Below are 24,289 nucleotides of genomic sequence, written 5' to 3'. Positions count from 1 at the left end.
AACAAGATGAAAAGACAATCCTCAGAATGGGAGTAAATATTTGTAAGTGAGACAACTGACAAGGAATTAATCTCCAAAATATACAAGTACTTCATGCAGATCAATATAAAAAAATCCAATCAAAAAATGAGTAGAAGATCTAAATAGACATTTCTTAAAAGATATACAAATGGTCAATGAGGCACATGAAAAGATGATCAAAATCACTATTAGAGAAATGCAAATTAAAAATACAATGAACTACCACCTCACACCAGTGAGAATGGCCATCATGGCCTTTATCAAAAAAATCTACAAACAATAAATGCTGGAGGGATATGGAGAAAAGGGAACCCGCCTACACTGTTGGTGGGAATATAAACTCATAGAGCCACTATGGATAACAGAATGGAGGTACCTTGAAAAACTAAATATAGAACTGCCGTATGACCCAGAAATCTCACTGCTGCTGCTTCTAAGTCACGTCAGTCGTGTCCGACTCTGTGCGACCCCATAGCCAGCAGCCCACCAGGCTCCCTGGTCCCTGGGATTCTCCAGGCAAGAATACTGGAGTGGGTTGCCATTTCCTTCTCCAATGCATGGAAGTGAAAAGTGAAAGTGAAGTCGCTCAGTCGTGTCTGACTCTTTGCAACCCCATGGACTGTAGCCTACCAGGCTCCTCCATCCATGGGATTTTCCAGGCAAGAGTACCAGAGTGGGTTGCCATGGCCTTCTCCAAAAATCTCACTACTGGGTATATATGTGGAAAAAATCATAATTAAAAAAGATACATATACCCCCAATGTTCACCACAGCACTATCTACAATAGCCAGGACACAGAAGCAACCTAAATGTCCATCAACAGAGGAATGGATAAAGAATATATGGTACATATATAACAATGGAATATTACTCAGTCATAAAATAGAATGAAACTGTGCCATTTGCAGAGATGTGGATAGACCTAGAGACTTTCATACACAGTGAAGTTAAGTCAGAAAGAGAAAGACAAATATCCTTTAGTATCTCTTATATGAGGAATCTAGAAAAATGGTATAGGTGAACTTATCTGCAAAGCAGAAATAAAGACACAGACACAGAGAACAAACATATGGATATCAAGGGTGTAACGGGAAAGGTATAATGAACTGGGAGATTGAGATTGACAGGTATACACTATTATGTATAAATAGATAACTAATGAGGACCTTCTGTAAAGCACAGGGAACTCTACTCAATGCTCTGTGGTGATCTATATGGGAAGGAAATCCAAAAAAGGGGATGCATAGCTGATTCACTTTGCTGTACAGCACAAACACAACACTGTAAAACAACTATACTTGAGTAAAAATTAATTTAAAAAGATACAAAAATAAATAATAACATCTGTTTTGCAAAAGGCAATGTCACTATCTCAAAAGACATCTGCACCACCGTTGTTTATTGCAGTATTAGTCACAATAGCCAAGACATGGAAATAACTTGTGTCCATCAACAGAAGAATGAATTAAGAAGAAATGAGTCAGACAGAGTAAGACAAATACTGTAGATCTCACTCATATGTGGAAGCTTAAAAAAAAAAAACAGGTTGCTCTCGCCTTCTAAGACAGACTGCATTCTGCCTATGGAACGTTTCTCTCTCTCAATAAACCTACTTTCGCTTTATAGAAAAGTAATTTTCATTTATTCAAATACATAGACATTCTACTCTTTTGTCATTTAAGAGCAATAAACAAACTTTAGATACAAAAATTATGGAAATTAATTTCTAGCTTTTCTAGTTAAGGAAAAAGGAAGAGTAGAGAAGCGTTAGAAAAAAATGACAAGAGAATGCAAGAATACTGAAAGAGGAATGCACACAGATAAGACAAATGCACATGCAATTCCCATGTTCATTGCAAGGCTTTTCAGGTTACTAATGCAAACAGCTTATGTTATGTTGCAGTTTTATAACTATTAAAGTAAATCAAAATATTGGGCTACTGAACCTTGTTCTACAAACCAGATGAAATGATAATTTGGTCAGTGAAGAGTGGCTCTCTGCCTCTGCCTTAGAAATCAAAAGAGACATGTTTTCTTTTGGGATAATTTTCACTATCAATGTCAGAAGTAAATAATCAAAAACGCTTACCTATGATGATTAATAGTACATAAAATACATAAAGCTGTGTTGTAAACAACAATAAGAAAAAGTGAAAAGCTCACTAGTCTGGGAATTGCAACTTAAAAAAAATTCAATAAATGACTTTGCAGAATTTCACTATGTTTTTGTTCTCATGCCCTCTCAAAATTTAGTGAAATACCTATACAAAGATTTTTACTTCTTCCAAATTTAAATTGTTCTAATACATGACAAAGGATCATTTGAAATTAAATAACATCTTAGATTCTTTACAATTCATTTTTTTCTATAAGAATCTGCCCTTTCATTCATCCCCTTTCTCCTTTTTCTTCCCCCCCATATTATTCTTCAACCTAGAATAGAAGAGAATATTAACCATACTTAACAGGTAAGACAAATGAGAAACAAAAATTTACTATATATCATCCACACATCTGCTGGTTCAAGGTAACTGCATGATATGCTATACTTGTAAATAAAAAGCTCACACTAAATATGAAACAAATGGATTAAGTTTATCAGCAAAGTCCACATATTACCATTTACTCTTCAGATTTTGCTCTTCTTAAAGGTATTCAGTAACACACTTTCTACTCTACTTACATTCCAGTCAATATTTGCAAAAAAAAGATGTCTTTTGATTTCATCAACTCCTTCTGAACCTACAAAAATGGAAAGAATTCTTTTACCAGTCTAATTTTTTAAATCTGGTTACTTGGCCTCCAGATTGTTATCTGTAAAACAGGAGTACACATATTTTATAGATTTCTTGCAGTGAAAAGTTTATGATTTCTTATCTGATGTTTTATTAATTGGTCCTTTGAATTTAATATGATAAAAAATAGCTGGTGTTCATGCTGAAGCACATAGGGTATCATGAAATACTGAAATGCCTTCTGAATCAAATAAAAACCATGTTTAACATAATGTTAAACTTTAAGTAGTTAAAAATATAAAAAAATTAAGTAGTTTTATTTTCCTCATAATTCAAATTATGACCTCCTATTTATATATCAAATTAAAAATGCAATGACTAAAGTGATTTTGAAATTTCAACACATGGACATAAACAGGATAATAGAATCACATTTGGATCCAGGGAAAGACTACAAGAAAGTAGTCAAATAATGAGCAGTTATGGAAACATAATATTTATCTTCATGAATAGTGAAAGTAAAAGTGAAGTCGTTCAGTCGTGTCCGACACTTTGCGGACCCATGGACTGTAGCCTACCAGGCTCCTCAGTCCATGGAATTTTCCAGGCAAGAGTACTGGAGTGGGTTGCCATTTCCATCTCCAGGGATCTTCCTGACCCAGGGATCGAACCCGGGTCTCCCACATTGCGGGCAGACGCTTTACCATCTGAGCCAACAGGGAAGCAATAGAAGGAACAAAATAATTATCTTCAAATATATAAAAGGATTTTTCTACACAAGGGAGAATTCTATGAGTTATGTCAAAAGAGACACTCATATGATACACATAATGATATGATATATATTAAATATAAGTTTTGCATAACTAGACTACTTCATTTTTTAATCATGGATATAACAGGTTACTGGAATCTTTGCATACATAAAATGTAAAAGTCTAGATATAAATATATAGCATCAGTATATGAAGTTAAGCCAGAAAACATAAAGTTATAATTATCCTCCCAATATAATTAAAACTCCCAGTATTTTGTTATAAAAACTAAGAAAATAAACAATACCCAATCTATTTGCTGGATTCCTTTTGAATAGCATCCTTAGAAGACTTTGTGCTTCTGCACTGAGAAACTGAGGCATTCCAAGTTTTGCTCTGGAAAAGAAGATTTCAAAAAATTTCATTTAAATCTAGTCACACTTCTAAACTGAAAAATTCCAAAAAAAAAAAAAAAAAAAAAAAAACAATTAATGAATGCTTTCACAACGGCAAATAATATCACCTATAAGGTGAAAGGGAATGAGACAGTGTGAAAATGTTCTTTTGTGTCAAATGAAAACTATAACAAGTTTGTCAAAACTGAAAGCCAGGAATTTTTCCCCAAAGGAAAAAAAAATGTTTCCACTTACTTTAATATCATATTCATGGTCTCATTTCTGTCTTTACCTTGAAATGGCAGAGTACCAGTAAGCATTTCAAACTATAACACATAAACACAACATAACACAAGTTTAGCACAACTTGGAATAGACAATGAAATTCTTTAGGAAAAACATTGAGATTTGTAAAACGTGATCATCAAATCATGCAGGATCTATATGATAGCAGTCAAAAGGGACCAGAAAACTAGGTCACTTAAGGAAATACACCTCTGGTACCCCACAATACATAGCCTAAATGAGAGATGACACATAGCAAATGAAACCAACCATTATTTCAGTCCTAATTTGGCTAAATTTCCCAAACCAAAGCAATGTGAAAATAGACACAAGGTGTGCATGCTCAGTCGTGTCCAACTCTTTGCAAGCCCATGGACTGGAACCCGCCAGGCTTCTCTGTCCATAGGATTCTCTAGGCAAGAATACTGGAGTGGGTTGCCATTTCCCCTCCAGGGGATCTTCCTGACCCAGGGATAAAACCCTCGTCTTCTGCAGCTCCTGCATTGGCAGGTGGATTCTTTACCACTGAGCCATCCGGGAAGCCCCAGACACAAAGCATTATCTTTTAAAACAAAGATAAGCTCTTAAAGTAAACATTTAACAATGAAAGAAAAGTAAAAATAAGCATTAAGTCATTTCAATTTGTACATATTGAAAATATTTTACCTTGAAATGCCAAAGTACCAGGCATAATGAAAATATTTTCCCTAAAGAGAGTTAACTGCAATGTAGATAACTAGAACATTAAAGAATGGTATTGTAAAAAGTAATTCTATTGGAAAAAGAAAGATCTGAAAATGAAGCTCATTAAAGAGAAAAGTTTTTATATCCCTAATACTTAAATTTTAAGCTGAGATTTAATAATGGAGTTTGGCCTCGGTTCTCTGTTGATACTGAACTTAAAACCTTAGTTAGCTTATCCATTCAACTCTCTCTTGATGACTGATGACTCACAAATTGGTTCCAGTTTCAATCTCCTTCAATCCTCAGCTTTCCCTTCCAAATCTACAGTAATGGTTCTCAACTAAAGACTGAAGAGATAGGGGTAGGAGTCATAGAAAGGGAATGAAGAAGGGAAATATGGTGTATGGAATCATCTCTCTCAAGTTCCAGTCCCCTGCTTCCAAACCTAAAGTAATGGTTCTGTCCCAGGGACTGGAGGATTAAGAGGTGGAAATGGAAAGAACAAAAAGAAAAAGAGAAGGACAATATATTGGAATCACACCTTCCCCTCAAAAAAAACTATATACTGGCTGGCAGAGTATTTGTTTGTTGTTTTTGTTTCTTTCTTCTTTGTTTTTTTAAGGTCTTCAGATGATTCTGATGCTCTCTCCACTGCCCTCTCCTAATTCATTACTATCAAGGGGTAAAATACGAACCCACAGTAACCTATGAAACATGTTAAAAATAACTTCTTGCCTCACTTTCAAAATCAGCTATCCTTCCCAACTATCTTTTCTACTGAAATATCTTTCTTTCAATCCCCTAAAGTTTTAAAGGTATCTTTGTCTTTAACCCTTTTCCTCTGCTTTATCTGTGACATTTAATCTGCTACTAAGGTCAGTCATTTCTTCCTTTGAAATGTCTTGAAGATTTCCTTTTTTATTTTGTAATCTTACAACTGTTTGCAAGGAGAACTTGGTCTTCCTACTTTTAGTTTCCTCCATTTGCAATCCATATACATAATGTTACCAAGGCTAATCTTAAAATACAATTTTTCTCTAACTACCATCCTGTTTAAGACTTTACAAAAGTTTACCACTCAGAAAATAGCATACAAATGCTTATAGGCTTATAGCTTCATTTCCTCCACCTTCACCCTCATTCTCTACTACTACTCTAGTCAAACTGGCTCTCCAGGTCTTTCTTAATTTTATCATAATATTATACTTGAGACACAGTTATCTGAATCTTATCCATCCTTCAGGGCTTAATTTAAGTTTTGTCTCCTCTGCTTTTCCTATATCAACTTGAACGAATTCTTGTTTGAGCTCCTAAGGTACTTCCAATTTACTTAGCTGTTACATTTGTTTCCCCAACCAGATGGCATGTCTTCTTAGGACAAGGAAATTGTCAAATATTGTACTTCTAGACTGTTCCCAATCCACTGCCCTTACCAAATGTCAGGCTTATAATAGCCATTTAATACACTGAAAAATCATCTAGTAATTCAGTGATAAATAGGTAAAAATGGATTATTAAGTGTCTAAAGCAAACTGTATCTGATTCAATAGCTATTCATTTATCACCCTACTTAACACTACAAACTCTGTGATTAATCTTATACCAAATTAGTCAGTCTATATGCTCAATATGCTAGATATTGCAGAAAAGTAGAGCAAGTAGAAGACAGGATTGCTTTCCTTAAGAGGTTTATAATCTTTCTATAGACATGCTTGAAATAATGTGACAATAAGATAGTATGGAGAACAGTGTGGAGATTCCTCAAAAAACTGGAAATAAAACTGCCATATGACCCAGCAATCCCACTGCTGGGCATTCACACCGAGGAAACCAGAATTGAAAGAGACACGTGTACCCCAATGTTCATCGCAGCACTGTTTATAATAGCCAGGACATGGAAGCAACCTAGATGCCCATCAGCAGACAAATGGATAAGGAAGCTGTGGTACATATACACAATGGAATATTACTCAGCCATTAGAAAGAATACATTCGAATCAGTTCTAATGAGGTGGATGAAACTGGAGCCTATTATACAGAGTGAAGTAAGCCAGAAAGAAAAACACCAATACAGTATACTAACACATATGTATGGTATTTAATCAATCAGTAAAGATAACCCTGTATGCGAGACATCAAAAGAGACACAGATAAATAGAACAGTATTATGGACTCTATGGGAGAGGGCGAGGGCAGGATGATATGGGAGAATGGCATGGAAGCATGTAAATTATCATATGTGAAACAAATCGCCAGTCCAGGTTCAATGCATGATACAGGTGCTCCGGGCTGGTGCACCGGGATGACCTGGAGGGATGGGATGGGGAGGGAGGTGGAAGAGGGGTTTTGGAAGGGGAAAACATGTACACTCATGGTGGAGTCATGTCAATGTATGGCAAAACAAATAAAAATAAATTAATTAATTAAAAAAAAAGATAGTAAACAGTAAGGCGCTAAATTCTGTGATACCTAATTAAAATATTATGTACTACTAAACACAGTATTCTGAAATCTAAAATCTAACAGGTTTTTTTTTTCTAACTTTTAAACTTGAATAACTTATAAAAGAATGCTGCCATTTGCCTTTTAATCAAGCAACTTTAAAAGAAATCGGAACACCAAAACCCTAATTCTTATTATATAACAGCTAGCCAATCACAAATTCTTTAAAAACAATCATGAACTTTTAAAACCCTATTCTCAACAAACACATTCCAACACTCAGATTAAAATTCTAAGCAATATTTAATTTATATTGACATAATTTTAAAAACACTACTTACCATAAGTACACCATATGACCACCAATCAGCACTCTGGGAATGACCTCTCCTATTTACTACTTCAGGAGCCATATACTCCACTGTACCACAAAATGAGTAGGCCTTCTTCTCTTGATCTACTGATTCCTTGCTGAGTCCAAAATCTATAACAATATTGCACAAAAATATATCTGAAGTTTTTCAGAAACTAGAAAATACCAAAAGAAACAAAGCTATGAATTACATGTATTCATGGATGGCCTACAATTACCATTAAGAAAGCTCTTGTGAGGCCAGTTAATGGAAAGAATGGAGAAAAGCTTGTATTTTACAACAACACTCTATCAGAGCATTTAAAATTGTGCAATTAAACCTCATCCTAAAAATACATGTTTTCATGTCTATATTAGAATATGATTCAACAATTTTGAAAAGGCAGCAATTAAGTCAACACTGTTATAGTGATTTGATTTTTAAAACAGACTAAGACAAAAGAGATGCTAACTTGCAAATATTAGAAAAGCAAATTTTGCTTTGACATTGGAGAACTTCCATTTTTGCTTTTGGTCTTCAAAGAGCTAAAGTTACATAAAAATCAATCTTATTTCCATATACTAACAATAAAAGATGGAAAGGTGAAATTTTAAAAGTCCTATTTGTAATACCACCAAAAACTCACAATAAATCCATAGATAAAAATATACAAAGTATGTATACACAAGATTGGCATGATGAAAACTATAAACACCAATGAAAGGAATCAAGGTAGATCTAAGTAAATGGAGAGAGATATTGGTCACAGTTTGGAAGATTCAATGTTGTTAAAGATGTCAATTCTCCCAAAACTGATCTACAGAGTCAATGAAACATTAATAAAAATCTCAGCAAGATTTTTTTTGTAAAAATCAACAAACTAAATTTAAAATTTATATAAAAAGACAAAAGAAACAGAATAGCCAAAAAATGTGAAAAAAAAAAAAGGAAATTCAAGGAATCATACTACCTGACTTCAATACTTACTATAAAACTATAGTAATCAAGACAGTGTTGTACTGGAGAACTGACATACATAGCTCTGCTATAATGCTTGTCTTAAAAATGCAAATTTGTTCCAATATAATTTATATCTTACTGTTACCTTTCAGAGATTTACACCTCTCCACAAAGGTCCTTTGCTGTACTATTTTCTGACAAAACTAATATTTAACACTAGAATTTGCTTCGTGACTATAACATGAATTTAACATTTCAGGTTGGTTTATGTGCAATTTTATCCACAAGAAATACTGGGTGAAACACTAGAAAACTGTACCTAGTTAAACTGAGCCAAGCAGAAATACATACATGAACATCAGCATATCACATGTGTTATGAGCTACTCCTGTTCACCTGCTGCTACTGCTGCTGCTGCTAAGTCGCTTCAGTCGTGTCCGACTCTGTGCGACCCCATAGACGGCAGCCCACCAGGCTCCGCCGTCCCTGGGATTCTCCAGGCAAGAATACTGGAGTGGGTTGCCATTTCCTTCTCCAGTGCATGAAAGGGAAAAGTGAAAGTGAAGTCGCTCAGTCGTGTCCGACTCTTAGCGACCCCATGGACTGCAGCCTACCAGGCTCCTCCATCCATGGGATTTTCCAGGCAAGAGTACTGGGGTGGGGTGCCATTGCCTTCTCCGTCCTGTTCACCTACTGTATTAGAACTCCTAATTCCAGATAATCTACCTTCCACCTTTTCACAATAACGTACAATCTGCAGTCTTTCTGATGCCCATTCTACAAGCAAATTTCAAGATTTTTTTCAAGGTAATATACCATATTTATTGCTGTTCAGTTGCTCAGTCATGTCTGACTCTTGAGGACCCCATAGACTACAGCACTCCAGGCTTCCCTGTCCTTCACCATCTCCTGGAGCTTGCTCAAACTCATGTCCATCAAATTGGTGATGCCATCCAACCATCTCGTTCTCTGTCGTCCCCTTCTCCTGTCTTCAACCTTTCCTAGCATAAGGGTCTTTTCTAATGAGTCAGCCCTTTGCATCAGGTGGCCAAGTATTGGAGCTTCAGCTTCAGCATCAGTCTTTGCAATGATTATTCAGGGTTGATTTCCATTAGGATTGACTGGTTTGACTTCCTTGCAGTCAAAGGGCCTCTCAGGAGTCTTCTCCAACACCACACTTCAAAACCATCACTTTTTTGGCCCTCAACCTTCTTTATGTTCCAGCTCTCCCATCCATACATGACTCCTGGAAAAACAAGAGCTTTGACTATACAGACCTTGGTTGGCAAAGAAATGTCTCTGCTTTTAAATATGGTGTCTAGATTTGTCATAGCTTTTCTTCCAAGGAGCAAGCATCTTCTAATTTCATGGCCACAGTCACCATCTGCAGTGGTTTTGGAGCCCAAGAAAATAAAGTCTGTCACTGTTTCTATTGTTTCCCCATCTATCTTCCATGAAGTGATAGGACCAGATGCCATGTTCTTCATTTTTTGAATGATGAGTTTTAAGCCAGGTTTTTCACTCTTCTCTTTCACCTCAGTCAAGAGGCTCTTTAGTTCCTCTTCGTTCTCTGCCATAAAGGGTGGTGTCATCTGCATATCTGAGGTTACTGATATTTCTCCCTGCAATCTTGATTCCAGCTTGTGATTTATCCAGCCAGACATGATGCATGATATACTCTGCATATAAGATAAATAAGCAGGGTGACAATATACAGCCTTGACATACTCCTTTCCTGATTTGGAACCAGTCCATTGTTCCATGTCTGGTTCTAACTGCTGCTTCTTGACCTGAATACAGATTTCTCAGGAGGCAGGTCAGGTGGTCTGGTATTTCCATCTCTTGAAGAATTTTCCAGTTTGTTGTGATCCACACAAAGGCTTTAGCATAGTCAATGAAGCAGAAGTAGATGTTTTCCTGTAATTCTCTTGCTTTTTCTGTGATCCAACAGATGTAGGCAATTTGATCTCTGGTTCCTCTGCCTTTTCTAAATCCAGCTTGAACACCTGGAAGCTTTCAGTTCACATACTTTTGAAACCATAATCACTGCAGATGGTGACTGCAGCCATGAAATTAAAAGATGCTTGCTCCTTGAAAAAAAAAAAAAAAAGCTATGACCAACCTAGACAGCATATTAAAAGGCAGAGAGAGATATTACTTTGCCAACAAAGGTCCATCTAGTTAAAGCTACAGTTTTTCCAGTAGTCATGTATGGATGTGAGAGTTGGACCATAAAGAAAGCTGAATGCTGAAGAATTGATACTTTTGAACTTTGGTGTTAGAGAAGACTCTTAAGAGTCCCTTGGGCTTCAAGGAGATCCACCAGTCCATCCTAAAGGAAATTAGTCCTGAATATTCATTGGAAGGACTGATGCTGAAGCTGAAGCTCCAATCCTTTGGCCACCTGATGTGAAGAACTGACTCACTGGAAAAGACCCTGATGCTTGGAAAGATTGAAGGCAGGAAGAAAAGGGGACAACAGGATGAGATGGTTGGATGGCATCACCAACTCGATGGACATGAGTCTGAGCAAGCTCCGGGAGTTGGTAATGGACAGGGAAGCCTGGCATGCTGCAGTCCATGGGGTCACAAAGAGTAGGACACGACTGAGTGACTGAATTGAACTGAACTGAATTGAAAAAGAGAACTTGAAGGTCTCACTGAAAGTACTATATATGACTCAGCACATTTACCAGACTGGCCAAAGCATGCAAACCTGAAAAAGAAAAACTGAATTCAGGAAGAGACAGCTGTGGAATGTTTCTGTCTGCTTCAAAGAAGCAGCCAACATGATTTGTGTTTCATCTATAAATTCCACAGGTTGCTCATAAAAATGAGTAACACAGTTCACCAAATAAAAGACCAGAATAGCAAAAAGCAGAAATAAGGGATGACTTACACTTCCAGATCAGATTTTAAACTGTATTATAAGCAGCTGTATTTAAAACCTGAGTGTCTGAAAAACTATTAAAGTAGGTATTTAAAAGTTTAAAAAAGAAAACATAGCAACCACAGACAGCTTAAATCAATTGTGTTCAATTTATAATTTTTAATAAGGTATAATGAGTAACCTTTTTCTAAACCAGACAAGTCATGTAATATAGTTCGTTTTTACAAAAACTAGTAGATGGTATTCCAGAAAAAAAAAAGAAAAACTAAGACATAAAAACAATATAAATAATATATTGGCAAGTACACATATATTTGGGGAATATTCACTTTCATTCTACTGATCTTCGCTATACAAACATAATCCCAGTATGAGCTCAATCAGGCTCAAAGCACAGTCATATAAAGGAACCTTTCTATAGTCTGCTGCTATTCCAGAGTAATCTGTTAAAAAGTCTATTCCTCTTATTTGGAGGATTTTTAAAGTGAACAGGTAAAGAAAAAAAGGTATCTTCTAAAAAGAAGTAATCTTCTAAGATTATTCTGGGGAAACTTAGAACACTGAGGAAGACCATAATTAGAAAAGACATTCCTAAATCACTTGAGATCACTGGTATCAAAGACAAATAGCAAATACCACTTTTGATGATAGTATTCAAAATGGAAGGAAGGGGAGGGAAGGAAGGAGGAAACAGGCACAACACATAAGAAAGGAAGAAAAAAAGAGAAAGAAAGGAAGAATAAAACAAAAAAGGAAAGAAAAAAACTGAAATGTCTTAAAATACTGATGCTTGCTATGAGGTATCTTTAACCAACCACACTGGAATGTGGAGAGGTTATACTTTGAATTAGGTTATAATCATTAAACTGTAAATTAGCTAACATTTATCTTTGTGCACTTTCCTTAAAGATATATTGGTGTCACTTTAAAGGAATATAGACTGAATTATTTAAAAATATACATAAATCACAGTTTCTTTCCATTATAAGCCTTGAGTCCCTTGCTTATAAATTAACATTGATTCTAAATATTCTTTACTCCTAAGCCAATTTAAGTCCAAAAGGTATAAGAGCAGAGTTCATATTATAAGACTAAATAAAAAACAAGTTGATATCATTATTCACCCAATTAATCTTAATGTAGAAGAGAGATAAAGGTAGAATTTATTCTACTCTTTCCCCACTTTCCTTCCTCTCCTGAGACAAAACAAGCATAATTTATTAAGAAAAATGAAAAGAATTAAATCTAATTAGCTTTGCAATTAAAGATTGATTGTTATAAAATAAAAAATATATTTTGTATAAAATTTCAAAACTCTACTGTTCTCTCTTCATATTTTTCTTCCTTGTTCTCTCATGAGTGCATACTAAGTCACTTCAGTCGTGTCTGATTCTTTGCAACCCTATGGATTGTAGCCTGCCAGGCTACTTGCTCTGTCCATGGGATTCTCCAGGCAAGAATACTGGAGTGGATTGCCATGCCCTCCTCCAGGGGATGTTCCTGACCCAAGGATCGAACCCACTCTGAATCTGTTTGAATATGCTTTGATTGTCTCATGTATGAGAAAGATAACCAGGCTGTGAATCAATAAGATTTACTAAACTTTACTTGAACTTTGTCACATTTACTTGAGCTTTCAAGTTAACAACTTCATACTTTACTTTTACACTGAAGCAGTATACTTACGAATTTAAAGCAACTTACCTTTAAAGTGCACTGGTCCAAACTTCTTTGTAATTTACGACCATATCTTCATTTTATCTCTTTTTTAACATTCTGATAATTAAATACAGAATTTACTACCTATTTAAAACATAAGTAACCTTTTGAGATTGGCTCACTCAGCATAATGCCCAGTCCAAGTTGCTGCATATACTGCTGAGTAGTATTCTACTGTATAGTTGTATCCATCCGTTCACTCTTTGAAGGACATCTTGGACATTTCCAACCTTGGGCCATTTCAAATAGAGCTGCTACAAAAATTCATGTATAGATTTTTTTGTGTGCATGTAAGTTTTTATTTCTCTAGGATAAATGTCTAGGTGTGTGACTACTGTACAGTTCTATTTGCATCATATTCTTAAAACAACAAACTGGGAGATGTAGAACAGATAAGTGGTTGCCAGGAGTTAAAGAAGGGGGGAAGAGTGTGATTATAAATGGACAGATATGGTTGTAGATCAGTTCTGCTTATTGATAATGATGATGGTATTCAAATCTACATATAAGGATATAATGTCATGGAGACAAACAAACAAAAAAATGACTACATGCAAAAACCAGTGAAATCCAAGTAAAGTATATAGTCTAGTTAGTTCTACTGTACCTATCAATTTCCTGAGTTTGATAATGCAGTAGTAATTTTATAAAATGTCACCATAGGGGAAGCTGGGTGATAGTACTATTTTTGCAACTTATTGTCAGTCTATAATTATTTGAAAGTAAAAGATTTTAATGGTATAATAAGGAGGCTTTATGCCTAAGAGTCCTGTGAGAATTAGCAGAATGTGTTATATACTGAAAACACTCAACATTCAAAATAAAGTAAAAAATAAAATGTGTTTTTACCAAAAAAAAGAATAAAATGAACCTCTCATTATGAAACACCTGGTTTAAAAATTTATAATTCACTATATTTCAAATGTGATAACTACTTATGATAAATCTTTCAGTCTAGACTGAAACAAAAATGATGTGCTTTTACCTAGAAAGCCAAATGTCATTTCTTAATGAGGACGATGACACTATTGTATAAATTTTTGGTATTACAATTAGAGCATATTGAGAGTTATCTACCCTTTAAATGAATTTTATCTCACTAAAGAAATGAATAAAATGCAAATTAAATCAAGAAAGAGGAAAAACAGGCTTAGACAAATATACATATTAATAAAAACAGAAAACAGGCTTAGGATAGAATAAGAAAATTTGCATACCTGTTAACTTGATATGTCCTATTTCATCAAGCAAAATGCTGTAAATCAAAATTCACATTCAACAACACAGAATAAAATATTCACATAAAATTTGATAGACCAGAAAATTTTGAAATGACTAATTTAAAATCAATGGGTAACTGATGAAGATTACTTTTTAAAGTATGTTTCATATAATTGTATAATTCATGTATATTTTCATAGAATCTTTAAATTAATAGACTTAATGGAGAAAAAAGTAGTTACAGAAATACTGGGAACAGGTATACATAAAAAGAATACAACTTTACTTTTCTGGCTTCAGGTCTCTATATACAATTCCTAATCGATGCAGATGATCCAAAGCAAGGGCTAGTTCTGCAAGGTAGAATTTCACATCTTCCTCTGTAAACAGAACCTAGAATACAATAATAATTTACCAGTTAATCTTTTTTTGAATGTTGAAATTATTTAAATTTTCTGCTTTAAAAACAGGAAATAGACAAATCTAGGTAAACAGGAAAATAAAACAAGTAAACAGATGAAATTAACCTCTTTAAGAATCCTTCTCTTCACTATTAATCATTTTAATGTAGATCTTTCTAAAATATATTATGCAGTTTGCATATCTATTTACACTGAATGCACCACACAGATTTGCCTTTTTAAAAATGATTTAGTATCACAATTTAATTATGAATTTTAGTAAACTAATATATAGGGATATTCTCAGGATCTTTGCAATATATTGGATATTTTGTTTTAGTACTGGAATTCCACTATTTCTACTATGTTCTCTTTCATTGTCTACTATCACTTCTCAGTGAAAATTTTGCTTTTAGCAGGTCTACTAATCTAAAGTTTCTGTTACTAACATAAGGTGTCAATTAGTAACTCTTACATTAAACACAATTCTAAATCCAATCTCTGACCTAAGGGGTAGCTCCAGGACTCTTCTGCCAGTTGAATACATGGGTCTAAAGGCACTGAATTCCTCAATCTTTTGTGCCTGGGAATAGACTTACTATGATAAAGTGAAAAGTGCACTGGACTTAGAATTAGCAGTATAATGTCTGACATGTCACCTAGCCCTCTGGGCTTAAGTTTCTAAACCTGTAAAATAAGGATAATAGTATCTGCTACATCTACTTAACAAGATTGTTTTAACAGTCAGCTTAGTTTATGTGGGGAAAAAAGGCTTTGTAAATTATAAAATTCTATGTGTGCAATGATGAGGTGGTATTATTATAGGTTTACATCTATATTCATAAGTAAGTGTTAATTTAAACACAAAATTGGGCACTACTCAACCATTAGCTGTAATTGTTAAGATTTAGCAAGGGCTTCTAATTGGCAAAACAAATAACTTGTCTAGAAATTTTTTTTATTTTCATTAATGAAATACACAGATTATTAAGAAAGTTCAAAATTTGAATGACATATCATAAAATCTTGAAACTGGCTTGTCCACTCAGAATCATGGCCACTGAATTATATTATGCAGATTCAGGTTACTAGTAAAATTGCTGAGAATGAGCAATTAAAGATAAATTTTGATACTCCACCCACTTTTTAAAATAATCTGCAGAAAAACAAAGACTTTCATTATCTAAGTTTCAGGAGAATTCATTTGAATATTATAATGGTAAAAGTATAAGAACATTTTCACTTGATATTTTATTAAGAAGAAAAACAGATGTTACCTATTTCACCTTAGAAGAAAGCTAATCAAAGCGTTCATTGAAATTTAACACATAAGAAACCCTAAACAAAAATCTTTGAAACTCTAAAAGAAGAAACAGTCTATAGTTTTGTTTGTTGTTGTTGTTTTAGTCGCTAAATTGTGTGGGACTCTTTGTGATCCTATGGACTGTAGCCCACCAGGCTCCTCTGCCCATGGGACTTCCCAGGCAAGAATCTGGAGTGGGTTGCCATTTCCCTCTCCAGGGACCCTGTGTCTCCTGCACTGGCAGGCAGATTCTTTACCACTGCGCCACTAAGAAAGCCCAGTTTATAGCTTATGGCAATTATATGTTTTTCTGGGCAAGTTAGTTTATCATTCTGAGTATCCTTATGTAAGGTGGTGATAACACTGACCTCATAAGGTTGTTTGGAAGATAATGAATGAAAAGCGACTGGCACATAATAGTAAGTTTCTTATTTATGTCCCTCATGAGGTTTTCTTCAAAGACAATTTCATGACAAGATAATATACTTGCCAGTTTATAGTTTAAACTTTTCATTCGTTATGTTATTACAATCTTCCAAACAACCTTATGAGGTTGGTATTATCACCACCTTATGTATGGACACTCAAGAGTGATAAACTAACCTGCCGAGAAAAACACAGTAAGAATGCTCAGGATTTGAGCTCAGAAATAACTGTCCCTAAGAATTCCCTGTTCCTCAGAATCTACTTTTGCCATATGCTATGTTAAAACTTTTATAAGTTTCAGGTTCACTACCATTAATGCTTTCCTAGTCACTAATTATCCTGAGTCTTCCCCCAAATAAAAATCATCTAAAACCCCAACACCCTGAGGTAAGAAATGCTAGTATTTTTGTTTGCTCTTCAAGTCATTCATGTATATATGTATGAGTGTGTGTGTTTCAATATATTTGAGATCATACTATATATATATATATATATATATATACATATATATAATATATATATATATATACACACTAGTTAGTGGACTCCTTTTCTCCCACTTAATATTATAGGCATTCTTTTAATATCTTTAAAACTTATTTATAAAGAGTTTTCAATAGCTATACAATATCAACATACTAATTTACTATAGTTTGAAAGTGAAAGTGAAAGAAAGTGAAGTTGCTCAGTCGTGTCTGACCCTTTGCGACCCCATGGACTGTAGCCTACCAGGCTCCTCCGTCTATGGGATTTCCCAGGCAAGAATACTGGAGTGGGTTGCTATTTCCTTCTCCAGGAGATATTCCCAAACCAGGGGCTGAACCCGGGTCTCCCGCATTGTAGGCAGATGCTTTACCATCTGAGCCCCCAGGAAGTCATTCATGTATATATGTATGAGTGTGTGTGTTTCAATATATTTGAGATCACACTATATAGATACTAGTTAGTGGACTCCTCTTCTCCCACTTAATATTATAGGCATTATTTTAATATCTTTAAAACTTATTTATAAAGAGTTTTCAATAGCTATACAATATTAACATACTAATTTACTATAGTTTACCTAATGTTTATTTAGGTTATTTCAGTTTTTCACTGTTATAAATAACTTGGTGATATGCATATATATTTCTGATACATATAGTTACTTCCCCAAAATGGATTTCTGAGAAATAAAAAAGCAAATAATATGCAGTCAAGGAGAATAAACATTCCAAGATTCTTGACATACATAACAAAATTATTTGTCAAAGGGTTACAATATTTTACACTCCCATCAGCAGCTTATGAAAGCACGTGTCTTACCACATTCATAGCAGCACTGAAAATTACCCTTTTAAAAATGTTTTCTAAACTGATAACCAAAGATGGAATCCACTGTCTTAAAATTTTATTCTTAGGCTATATATTTTTCCATGTCTAGTGACCTTTCTATTTTTTTAGTGAATTATCAGTAATGTTTTTGCCTATTTCCCATTATTTACTTACTGTTTTTTTTTAATTGGTAAAAATTCTTTAAATAATAAAAATGTGAGTTCATCATATTACATGTAGATATTTTCCCCACTTTGTGCTCGTTTTTGATGTTTAGTAATTCTTAATTTTATGTACTCAAATTTATATATAATTTCTGTATGATTTTACTTCATCACTTTAATGATTAAGGAGACCTCCATTTAATAATCAACTACATGTGCTGTGCTTAGTTGCTCAGTCGTGTCCGACTCTTTGTGACCCCACAGACTGTAACCCACCAGGCTCCTCTGTCCATGGGGATTCTCCAGGCATGAATACTAGAGTGGGCTGCCATGTATTCCTCAATCAACTACATATTCAGCTGCATTTTCTTTCAGGATGAATTTTTTTCCAGATTTACCTCTTCAATGCAAGCAAGATTTATCCTTGTATGTGGTAGTGATAATTTAAAATGATTTTTTTCTTTCTGAAATATCTAACCAATTTCTTATATACTGTTTACTGAACAATCAATCTCTTTGCCATTAACTTGTGATTTTTCTTCTATTATAATATATGATAAGTCACATATACCAGAATTTTCCTGGAATATGCAGTGTATTTCTAATCTTGTGTTGATACTACAATGGTTTGCTTATAGTAGCAGCTTTATAAAGTTTTAAACAAGAGATAGAGCAAGAAGAGGGTGTTCTTTATTTTAAAAACATCTTAGTTCTTTTCATTTACTTTTCCAAGCACACTGATAAAATCATCTTTCAATTTCATACAAGAATTCCTGTTGGGACTTTGTTTGAAATCTTGTTAGGTCTACAAGTTAATTCTGGAAGAACTAGCAGCTTTATAATTATCAGTCATTCATCCCATTATATTTTCTTGACATTAGCAAAATATGGTATGGCCTAAGAGAGAGGTGTGTGTGCATGTGTGTGTGTGTGTGTGTGTGTGTGTGTGCGTGCTCGCTCACGCATGTGTGTGTGTTTGTGAGGAAAGAAATTTGGGGAGGTGTCATTCCCTTTAAAAAAATATACATATATATATTATATATATATATATATAATATATACATTACACACAAAATAAAATCCTTTAACACATACAAATATGAATTTTTAAAAGTGTCTTTCTAAGACTTAAAGAGTAAGTAAGTTCTCATTTTTGAGGTGATATAGCACCTTTTTGGTACAGATACATGAAGTAAAACCAATAAAAAAACTTATTAACGAGCTGTCTATAGAAGTAACCATTAAATCATTTCTTAGAAGCCTGTTTAATGATTATACTAATTTATTGTTTTGGGGAAATGAATTTAAAATGCTTGTTCTTACCTAATATTCCAGACTTAGGAATCAAAACTTACTAACTGCATTTCTGTGCTAGTACCAGTTTAGATTGTCTCACATCGAGAATACAGGTTTGAAGAGTTTAAAAGAAAATCAGAAACGACTACAAGTAAGAATATCTCAATTATTCTTGTCACTTCTACAGTCTAACATAAGAAATCATGATTAACTGTTATACTGTTGTCCCTCTATATCTCGGAACCAGGTTTTAATAAGATCTTTTAACAACCCTCTGGGAAGGGGTCTTAGACAGACCCTATCACACAGAGAATCCTGTTCTATAATAAACAATACATCCAAGTCACAGTCTATGTTCGTGCATGGAATGTTCTACACTGGAGATAAACAGATACAAGCCACAGACCTCAGCCATTTAAGCAATGGTTAGCATCCCAGAAGCACACTGTTTCTTTCTCACAGCAAGTTCTAGAGCTCTGGGAATCAACAGTAGCTCTCCCACATTCAACATTTTAGTTCTGGAAGTGAGATGTTGAATCACTACCACCCAATTAAAATTCTACTTATTCTTAGACTATCACTTCAAGACAAAATGAAGTAGATAAGGGCAGGATTTAATCTCCCATCTGAAACAACTAAACACAGGACAAAATATATGAAATGACACTTTTCAAGACATTAGACATCAGGCAACAAAGGACAGTGAATACCGAGAGATGGAAAGAACCCTACAGTGTTCTAGCTTACTACCTAGAAAGAGTTCCTAAACAGTAATGCAAGGAGGGTAAAGTCAGGCAGAGCCTGGAAGACTCCTAAATTGATGAGATGGATCTGAGAGACTGGGGAGACATGATGGAGAGAATTCACAAGATAGAGCACAGAAGGGAGAATTACACAGAGAGAACTGTTGAGTTATATAGATGGTCTCCCTCAAGTACTCAGAGAAATGCTCAGCATCTGTGAGTGAGGAAACTAACCTGAGCCAGGAAAATAATCAATGAAAGGATTAGAGGGACTAATCCATGGAACTCATACAGGATCAGGAATAGTTCATGTTACCTCCAAAGAGAGCAGAAACCTTTGTAATTCACAGGGCACTGGATGTAAGAATCAGATGGATTTTTCTTCCAAGTAGAGCAAAATCAACCATTGATTAAATGTTGCTCTGGTCCAGTTTAACAACCTGAAATAAACTATTTCACAATAAACTACACAAATTCCAGAACGAAGTTTAATAACATTTAGAGAAATACAAAAATCAAAATATAAAAATATCCATCACCTAACAAGGTGAATTTCAGGATGTCTGTCATCCAATGAAAAATTATTATTTATAGATCTAAGGAAACTACCTGAGTCCAGGAAAAGAACAACACTATTAAAAAAAAAAAAAAGAAACCACAGAGCTCACAAAGGACCAGGATAAGTCCTGTACCCAAGAGTGAGAGTGAAGAATCACATAATTGATAGGGTGTTGGTTAGAGTATTAAGAAGGGTTGTTTCAGTACTAGAAAAAAATTAATCCTAAATTCTGCTCTGGTCTCACATAATAAAGTTAAAAGCAAGACTCAACAGGTTAACTGCATCCCAGAACAAAGCTAAATACTTTGTAAGAAAACACAAGTATCTAGAGTACAAGAAAATTAAATTTAATAAAATTAAATAAAAATGACCATACAATTATGCTGCCACTGAAGCATGAAAGCAACCATAGACAGTACTTAAACACATGGGTGTGGTTGTATTCCAATAAAACTTTATTTACAAAAAATATCAGCAGGCCATATTTGGCCTGAGACTATAGATTCCTGACTGCTGAGTTAAAGATTTATACTAGAAACCCTAAAGGAGCTACTAAAATAACACAACAAAATGTTATTTTGATAAAAAGATAAAAAGATGGCAGAGAAAAAGAGAAATAAAAGAACAGATGGAACCAAAAAAAAAAAAAAACCCACAAATACAAAGATGGGAGATTTAAACCCAATCATATCAATAATGTAACAAGTCTGACACTTATTAAAAAGCATAAATTTTCAGACTGTATAAAAAACGAGATAAGTATATGCTGCCTTAAGTACTGTACATTAAATATAAAGACAAATAAATAAAAATATGAAAAACACTATAACAAACTAATACTATTTTTTTAAAACCTGGATTAACATCAATGTAGATTTCAAAGCAAAGAATATTAGCAAAGATAAAGTCAGTCATCTCATAATAATAAAGGGTAAATTCACTAAGATGGAATGATAATCCTAAAGGTTTATGCACTTAATAACAGAACTTTGAAATATATGAAGCAAAGACAGAAATTCAAAAAGAAACAGATAAATCCATAGTCAAAAGTTGCAACCATTGTCTCTTAAAAATTTTTAGAACATATAGACAGAAAGTTAGGAAAAATAAAGGAGACTTGACCCAGAGGGATGGGATGGGGAGGGAGGTGAAAGGGGGGTTCTGGAAGGGGAAAACATGTACACCCATGGTGGATTCATGTCAATGTATGGCAAAACAAATACAATATCGTAAAGTTAAACAATAGAAAATAAACTATTAAAAAAAAATAGAAACTGAAAGCAGGCAAAAAAAAAAAAAAACCAAAAAAAACACTATCAAACAACTTAATCTAACTGACATTTACAGAACTTTCCAGTACCCAAAATCATAATACACATTCTTCTCAAGTACACATTGAACAATTTACCAAGATATACCATATTGTGAAGCATAAAACAATTTAGGTGAATTTAAGGGAATTCAAGTCATACAAACTGTGCAGTTTGACTAAAATAAAATTTAATTAGAAATCGATAATAGAAATTTATCTGGAAGCTGCCTAAATATTTTAAAATTAATTTGCATACTTGTAAATAGCCTGTGAGTCAAAGAAGAAATAAAAGGAAATTGGAAAACATGTTGAACTAAAGGAAAATAAAAGCATCACAATTCAAAATTTGTGAGATGATACTAAATTAGTATTTAGAGTGAAACTTATAACACTACACACTTATATTAGAAAAGAAGCAAAAGTCTTAAATCAATAACTTCTGTTTCCATCTTAAAAAACAGAAAAGCTAGTGAAACACAAATTAAGCAGAAAAAAACTAAGTAATAAAGATTAAACTAGAAATAGAAAACAGAAGAAATACAATAGAGAAAATCACTGAAACCAAAAGCTCTTGGTTCTTTGAGAAGAACAATAAAATTGGTAACAATCTACCAAGCCTAAGCGAGACAGAAAAAGGAGAAGACACAAAATACCAATATCAGGCATGATGATATCAACAACAATAATGATTCTATACCTATAAAATTCATAACAAGAGGATACTATGAACAACTTTATGCCAATGAATTTGGTAACTCTGATGAAATGCATAAATTCCTTAAAAGACATAAGATAGGATCCTGCTGTGATTTATGTCGGAGAGTGTTTTGCCTATGTTTTCCTCTAGGAGTTTTATTGTTTCTGGTCTTATGTTTAGATCTTTAATCCATTTTGAGTTTATTTTTGTGTACGGTGTTAGGAAGTGTTCTAGTTTCATTCTTTTACAAGTGGTTGACCAGTTTTCCCAGCACCACTTGTTAAAGAGATTGTCTTTTCTCCATTGTATATTCTTGCCTCCTTTGTCGAAGATAAGGTGTCCATAGGTGCGTGGGTTTATCTCTGGGCTTTCTATTTTGTTCCATTGATCTATATTTCTATCTTTGTGCCAGTACCATACTGTCTTGATGACTGTGGCTTTGTAGTAGAGCCTGAAGTCAGGCAGGTTGATTCCTCCAGTTCCATTCTTCTTCCTCAAGATTGCTTTGGCTATTCGAGGTTTCTTATATTTCCATACAAATTGTGAGATGATTTGTTCCAGTTCTGTGAAAAATACCATTGGTAGCTTGATAGGGATTGCATTGAATCTATAGATTGCTTTGGGTAGTATACTCATTTTCACTATATTAATTCTTCCAATCCATGAACACGGTATATTTCTCCATCTGTTTGTGTCCTCTTTGATTTCTTTCATCAGTGTTTTATAGTTTTCTATATATAAGTCTTTTGTTTCTTTAGGTAGATATATTCCTAAATATTTTATTCTTTTTGTTGCAATGGTGAATGGTATTGTTTCCTTAATTTCTCTTTCTGTTTTCTCATTATTGGAGTATAAGAATGCAAGGGATTTCTGTGTGTTAATTTTATATCCTGCAACTTTACTATATTCATTGATCAACTCTAGTAATTTTCTAGTAGAGTCTTTAGGGTTTTCTATGTAGAGGATCATGTCATCTGCAAACAGTGAGAGTTTTACTTCTTCTTTTCCTATCTGTATTCCTTTTATTTCTTTTTCAGCTCTGATTGCTGTGGCCAAAACTTCCAAAACTATGTTGAATAGTAGTGGTGAGAGTGGGCATCCTTGCCTTGTTCCTGACTTTAGGGGAAATGCTTTCAATTTTTCACCATTGAGGATAATGTTTGCCGTGGGTTTGTCATATATAGCTTTTATTATGTTGAGATATGTTCCTTCTATTCCTGCTTTCTGGAGGGTTTTAATCATAAATGGATGCTGAATTTTGTCAAAGGCTTTTTCTGCATCTATTGAGATAACCATATGGTTTTTTTCTTTCAATTTGTTAATGTGGTGTATTACATTGATTGAGGGAAACACTCTCCGACATAAATCACAGCAGGATCCTCCATGACCCACCTCCCAGAATATTGGAAATAAAAGCAAAAATAAACAAATGGGACCTAATTAAAATTAAAAGCTTTTGCACAACAAAGGAAACTATAAACAAGGTGAAAAGACAGCCTTCAGAATGGGAGAAAATAATAGCAAATGAAGCAACAGACAAACAATTAATCTCAAAAATATACAAGCAACTTCTGCAGCTGAATTCCAGAAAAATGAACGACCCAATCAAAAAA

General features: G+C 34.1%; 1 protein-coding gene across 5 annotated transcripts in view; it reads right to left on the bottom strand.

The window, feature by feature from the left end:
- RPS6KA6 (ribosomal protein S6 kinase A6) overlaps nucleotides 1–24,289 on the bottom strand; it is a 202,411-nt gene that overhangs the window by 90,296 nt on the left and 87,826 nt on the right. For all 5 annotated transcript variants that reach the window (XM_081566554.1, XM_081566553.1, XM_081566555.1 and 2 more), the window contains 6 exons: nucleotides 14,748–14,854; nucleotides 14,458–14,495; nucleotides 7,660–7,802; nucleotides 4,163–4,233; nucleotides 3,820–3,908; nucleotides 2,706–2,764 (listed from right to left, as the gene is read on the bottom strand). In XM_081566554.1, coding sequence (XP_081422680.1) covers nucleotides 2,706–2,764; nucleotides 3,820–3,908; nucleotides 4,163–4,233; nucleotides 7,660–7,802; nucleotides 14,458–14,495; nucleotides 14,748–14,854 — 507 coding nt within the window. The remainder of the gene's footprint in view (nucleotides 1–2,705; nucleotides 2,765–3,819; nucleotides 3,909–4,162; nucleotides 4,234–7,659; nucleotides 7,803–14,457; nucleotides 14,496–14,747; nucleotides 14,855–24,289) is intronic.

The sequence above is a fragment of the Giraffa tippelskirchi genome, chromosome X, assembly GCF_054371585.1.
Source record: "Giraffa tippelskirchi isolate mGirTip1 chromosome X, T2T-mGirTip1v1.2.pri, whole genome shotgun sequence".
Classification (NCBI taxonomy): domain Eukaryota; kingdom Metazoa; phylum Chordata; class Mammalia; order Artiodactyla; family Giraffidae; genus Giraffa; species Giraffa tippelskirchi.
This window is presented reverse-complemented; position numbering and strand designations above follow the sequence as displayed.